The following is a 6,638-nucleotide window of genomic DNA, read 5'->3' on the forward strand; positions in this document are numbered from 1 at the left end:
TTGGTTGGGTTAATTTGCATATAGTCGCTCTGATTGGCTGGTGGGCATGGCTTGGGGCAGAGCAGAGGTGCGGTCAATTTGCATGTGTTTCTTTTATTAGATTAGATAACATTGGTAATAGAAATGATCTCTGATAGCTTTCCACTCCGTTCTCTTCATTCAGTCATGCCTTACTGTTGATACTTCCAGTCTCCTCTCTGGCAACATTTCCTAAAAGTCCCAATCTCTGCTTTAGGAAGAAATTATTTTTTTACTCAAAGGATCTCTAAAATATCCACAACGCTGAATTTTGTAAATTTTAGGGAAGTACTTTAGCCTAGGTGAGGTCTGAGCTAAGGATTGCGGGTAGAAAATTTGGGGTCATCACAGGAGTAACCAGGATGAGATCATGGAAACAGTTTTAGATGGAGGAGCACTTTTCTTAGGTAAGCGAATCTCTTTTTAGTCCTGCCCTTCATAAAACCTTCCCTTACATCATTGAGACCTTCTTTTAACTTCCTCTTCTTTGTGTAGTGACATAACCACATGCAGAACTAAGACAATACAGTTCTCATGTGATTCAGCTTCCCCCTTTTAATCAACACTTGTTTAATGGAAAACAAGTGTTTGGTATTTTTTTTCCTATTTAACTCTCAGCTGTCTTCTTCCTCTCTACCCTCTTCCAAGCTAAAAGATTTTAGCAACTTTGCTCTGTCTTGTCATTATTCAAAAATCTCAGTGTTCCACTATTCTGCTCTGGCTGAGACTTCTATTGCTCTGTCTCAAGCAGTCACATTCTGCCTTGCCCACTCTTCCATAGAACCACGTGGACAGGACTGGGGACCAAGAGGAAAGGGAAGGAATATTCTATGCATGTGTTCAAGTCTTATTGAGTTAACCTGATGGAAGTTTCACTGTAATTAAAGAATAAAGCCTCACTCTGAGATTCATCTTTCAGGATGAATCACATTCTGCCCTTCACAACAAGAAATATGACATTTTTCATTATGTCATCCTCTTTGCTTAAAAACTTTAAATGGGCCCCTGCTATCTAAAGGATAAAGTTCAAACCCTTAGTTTGGCATTTGAGGTTCTTCACAATCTGTGCCCAGCCTACTTCTAACATCACCTCTCAGCTTTTTGCTTTACAACTGTCCTCTCTAAATCACTAGTTACCCATAGCTTCCCCCAAATACTTGTGGATCCCTATGTCCATGCCTGTGCTCAAGATGGTCCTCTGGCCAAGCTGGCATGGCTCAGCGGTTGAGCGTCGACCTATGAACCAGGAGGTCACAGTTCGATTCCCAGTCAGGGCACATGCCCTGGTTGCAGGCTCGATCCCCAGTGTGGAGTGTGCAGCAGGCAGCCAATCAATGATACTCTCTCATCATTGGTATATCTATATCTCTCTCCCTCTCCCTTCCTCTCTGAAAATTAATAAAAATATATTTCATAAAATAAAAATAGACAGTCCTCTGCCAAAACATCTGTATTGATCTTGAAATGGCCAATGCCAAGCCCAGAACTTAGCAGATATTTGGGACTTAGAAATATTTACTAAATAATGAAGGTGTAAATATGACAGACATCTGAAAACCAACTTTAGGTCGTTCATAGTTTGACCTAAAGTGGAACCCATAAAAATGATTCAACCAGGTCAAGTAGTATAGGTGCCAATGGGGACAGTATGATTTTTCTATGATGCTAAACCACACATTGTTTTCACTTTTCAGTGTTTTAGTGCTTCTATATTTAATGTACAAATGTTTCTTTTTTTCTCTTAAAAACATGTTCTTAAATCTCTCTTACAATGGGTGGCATTCTAAAATCAAGGAAGTACAGTGAGTGGCATGCATTGGCTCCTTCATGGGTCCTTCAGGGTCTATGGCTGTACAGAGTACATCTACCCAGACCACTCATCAACACTAGCCCCTCTGAAGGCACTCTGCTTGCTTAGTGCCCCCTTGCTATGTAGCTCATTATTACATAAGATGGTAGAGATAGAAAATATAATTCCACTAAATAGGAGTTTAGCAATGTGCAAGGGAGGCAGCTTCATAATGAATGAAGAACAAGAAATATCTGAGTGGTGAAGTAGCCTCATTCAAGCCATTAACCTGCTCTCCCACAGACCCCTTAGTCTCCAGGTTATCCCATGATCTCCAACAGCTAGGACTCTTCTAAATATAATAAATGTCAAGTCTGATCTATTCTCTGAAACCATAGTTTTACTTCCCCTTTCTCCCTTCCTTTGGAAATCATCTAAAAAAGACACTTGTCTTGTGACGCATCTGTCCTCACCCCCGCAGTGTCACCCAGAGATGAACTATATATCCTCTTTCGTTATGCATCAACATAGGTTGTCAGGGCTCCTAACATGATAAAAGATGGTACTACATCTTCTTGATTAATAGCCATTCATTAGTAGTAGTAGCAAATATCAACCATCCCCAAACATTCCACCCAGTGTGGATAGGAGAGCCATGCTATGCCAATGCACTAATCAGTTATCTCAAAAGTGTTATACATTGTTCCTTCAAGAACTTTTTAATAGATCTCAGCCTATTCTGTAGATATTTGTTATTTTCCTCTCCCTCCAAACCTAGTGCAGCCTCATTAAAGAGAGTGAAAACCCATGGTGCTCAGTCTGAAGCACAGATGTGGCCCTTAATGGGTGGTCTTACTCCTGGCAGACACAGGCTTGTGCTATGCCCTCTTATGCTAGAATCCAACTCAAGGTCACAGCCTGTGGAAGAAGAGTGCTGGAGAAAAGTATTTGCAAAATTTCTCTAAATACCTCCTCAAACAACCACAATCTAATCACAACTTTAAAAACTAAATTTAATGGGTGTACTGTATTCACTTTCCTTTTTCTTCTCAATCACTCATTCTGCCTTAAAAGTACAATATAGGAAGGGATGTGAGGAGGATCCACTGCTGGATTCCAGAGAGGAGGAAAGTAAAGTTGGGTTAACAAGAATTGGGCTATCTCTACCTACTCTTGGCTCCACTTTTTATTCCTCCCTGTGCAAGTCTATACTAAGCCCCTTCTGGGTCCCTCTCATTATGTCTTCTTAATAAAGAGAATGAAATGGACACTGTTCCTTCCCCATTCACCCTAACATTATAAACACTGATTGGACACCATCTGCTTTGAGTCTTTTGATAAAAGGCACATGATAAGAAACACATGGTTTACACAGGTTCTTTTGTTAATCACAAGTGATCAGTGCCAACTGGACAGTGGCAGGATGCTCTGTGGTGCCTGAGAACTGAGTGGTAAATGGAATTTTGGATTGTGAGTCATTGTAACTGTAATTGTGACATGTAGAGGGCCTGCAAGAATGTGATTCAATCGGCAGACAGTGAAAACCCACCCTGGAAGGGACTCTCTGCTTTACTTCTCCAGCAGGCAACCCACGACTATGCAAGAGGTTCTACAAACCACACTAGTGATGCTGAGAAGGTGATGTGAGCCAGGCTGGCCATAGTCACCAGATTTAAATTCCTCACTTTATAGCTACCTCTCTGCTGGACTAAAACGTTTTATAAGAAACTTGGGAGCGGGGGGGTAGAGGGGGGGTGATGACAAGTCACTTAATCCTCCGTAAGATGAAGTATTTCAGTATTTCACCTTATTTCCAGAACACTCTATCCATTTTTCTTGCACAAGAACAATTGATGCAAAAGTATCATTACTGGGCTGGAAAATAACAAATATCTACAGAATAGGCTGAGATCTATTAAAAAGTTCTTGAAGGAACAATGTATAACACTTTTGAGATAACTGATTAGTGCATTGGCATAGCATGGCTCTCCTATCCACACTACTCAATCACAGTTCACTTTCTTAAAAAATAAATAAATAACTATGGTATGAATTTTCAAAGACTCTATTCCATGAAACGACAGGAAAAAAAAAAGAGAATGCCAAGAGATTGTTGTCTTTTTTATCACAGTTTTGAGAGACCTGCAGGGTAAATCATGCAAAAGTCATGTTCAATAAACAAGCACATACATTATAGAGTTACATCATCAGCTGACAACCAAGAAGCCAAAGGTTAATTGCTATGGTTTACTATATCATTCCAAGTGACCTCGTGCAAGAAGATTTAACTTGACAACTGTTTGAACTTTACAGAATGAAATTTCATCTGCTTGTTTCAGGAGTACTTTTTCATTACTGCCCTGGGGATATTAATATTGTTTTCTTTTTTTAATTACTCTCTGGAAAGAACAGTGGTTTCACGGTTTCCCCCTTCTTTAAAACTAAGTCCCTACCTGGCTAGCCTGGCGACACTTTCATTTTCTTTACCTTAAATCAGTGGTTTTCAACCTTTTTCATCTCATGGCACACATAAACTACTAAAATTCTGCAGCATACCAAAAAAATATATATTTTGCCAATCTGACAAAAAATATTGGTATAATTTTGATTCATTCACACTGGACGATTATTGTTGTGTTGTTGTTGTCATTTTTTTATTTTATATTTAAAGAAAAAGAGGTTTGTGCCCCTAACTAAATAGTCAGATATTGCATGTTTTAAAAATTCTTGTGGCACACTGGTTGAGATCCCAACTCCACCATTTAGCCAGTTATGTAACAGTGAGCAGGTTATTTCACTCCCTAAGGCTCAGTTTCCTCATCTCTATGGCAGAGGTAATGGTACTGATCTCTTAGAAGATCTATTGGAAGGACTGAAACAGCTAATACAGGTAAATAGTTACCTCAGAGCCTAGCAGATGGTGAGCACTCAAATAATATGGGTTTTACACTATTTTTGTTTAAATAGTATTCTTTTTTTTAATCCTCACCCGCGGATACGTTTTTATTGATTTTAGAGAGAGAGAAAGGGGGAGAGAGAAAGGGAAACATTGAAGTGAGAGTGAAACATCAATTGGTTGCCTCCCATATGAGCCTCTGACTGGGGATTGAACCCGAAATCTAGGTATTAAGCCAGAAACGGTTTGGTGCACGGGAAGACACTCCAACCATCCGAGCCACCTGGCCAGAGCTAAACAGTATTGTTTTTACAATGAGAACAATTTAGAAATTGGAAATGTGTTCTCCGATCCCACGGTGAATACAGTGGAAATGAAGTGGGAATAACAACAAACCTACTTTCATACACAACACTGTGCTCCAAGGCTGCAGCACCACTTCCACTGCACATAACTCACCAAGTGCCAGCCTGGACTCACGGAGCACCTACCTTCGCAATTAGCAGGGCAAACCCTGGGTGCATTCAGAACACACAAAAGCAGTTGTGCAGCACTGTCTCCAGGGAACAGTCAACCTGGGTAGGCTGAGAGACATAACTGTCCTCTGCTCCTTGTTAAATGGCCAAATGTGTGTTCAGGTTCCCACAGCATCTTTTATGCTGGGCAGAAGAGAACCCTGCTTCGGTGGACAGGGGCAAAACATGGAGATTTGCTCCCAGGTAAGAGGTCAATGAGTGACAGCTGCAGAATAAGGCTGGGAGAGCATACTCATTCTGCTTAACCTAGAGGCAGTAATCTTATTAGAGAAGGTGAACTAAGGACCAGTGATGGCCAACAGCAGCGGCTTGGCTTTGCAACGCCACCAGAACCTCAATCTTAGAATGTGAAAATGTTCCAGTTCAGAGGAAACTTTAAAAATAGCCTCAACGCGACTCAGTCCTCTCACAGCAGAGGCAATGACGCCTGTTCTTACACGCGTGGACACTGCTCATACACCCTCACTGACACCCTCCTTGCTGGACCTCTCAGGACGGACAGAGGGGGACAGAGGGCGGAGAAGCTAGGGTAAGGAAGGAGGCCAAGGAAGAGCATGACTGACAGGTAACCACCACCTATGAAACAACCTAGGCCACGCCCATCTCTCAGTCCTTCCTTTCCAAACGGCCCCCTCCCCACCTCCAAACCGATGGGCATCACAGTCACAAAACACCAAAAATCAGAAATCCTCTTGCCCAATGTCTCAATAGGCCCTGGCTGCTTTCTCCCCGGCCCAACCACAGGTGGCCTCCAAATCAACCCGAACGCGCTCAACAGTACGTCTAATGTGAGTCATTCATTTGGGCCACTTCTAGGGGCAAGAAAGAACTGAAGTCCTCGGGAACAAAATCTAAGTCGGCCGAGTACCTGGGTGTGCGCAGAGTTGGGGCGAGGGCCGGGAGGTGTATGGGAAGGCAGGGTCCTTGGAGTCCAGCTGCGAGAGACTCCCCGACCCCCAGCCGCATAAGGTCGCCAGCCTCAGGGAGGTGGGTTGGCAGCCTCCAATTGAGCCGACCAAACCCCTGCCTGCGGGCATCTGGGAGCTTACCTTGGCCCAGGAGACCCTATAGGGCACCTGCGGGTCCCGGGGGGCGGTGCAGGGCAAGTCCACATCCTCGGAACAAGTCGCCTTCACTTCCCGCGCTGCTGGCGCCAGGCTGCAGGCTGCAAGAGGGAGAGAGACGGAGGCGTGAGCAAGCGAGGAAAGGGGGTGTCTTGGGGAAACTGGGGGCGACAGGAGGTCTCGGGCCCTACCGCAGCTCAGGAGCAGGAGCTGGAGGCTGCGCGACATGGCTGGGGAATGCCGGCCTGTGGCGCGCTGGCGCCGCGCTCTTGTACCCGCGCGCTCAGGAACTTCCCCCGGCGCCGGCCCAGGGGAATCCCCAGGGGGGGGGCGGA

The 6,638-nt window shown here is 43.8% G+C and overlaps 1 protein-coding gene across 1 annotated transcript in view; it reads right to left on the reverse strand.

The window, feature by feature from the left end:
* Positions 1-6,623, reverse strand: part of CD83 (CD83 molecule) — a 17,560-nt gene extending 10,937 nt beyond the window's left edge. The window contains exons 1-2 of the mRNA XM_006769708.2: positions 6,495-6,623; positions 6,289-6,404 (exon numbers count right to left, since the gene is read on the reverse strand). Of these exons, the coding sequence (XP_006769771.1) occupies positions 6,289-6,404; positions 6,495-6,531 (153 nt within the window). The 5' untranslated portion in view covers positions 6,532-6,623. The remainder of the gene's footprint in view (positions 1-6,288; positions 6,405-6,494) is intronic.
* Between the last annotated feature and the right edge of the window lie 15 nt (positions 6,624-6,638).

Source organism: Myotis davidii, unplaced genomic scaffold (genome assembly GCF_000327345.1).
Source record: "Myotis davidii unplaced genomic scaffold, ASM32734v1 scaffold62, whole genome shotgun sequence".
NCBI lineage: Eukaryota > Metazoa > Chordata > Mammalia > Chiroptera > Vespertilionidae > Myotis > Myotis davidii.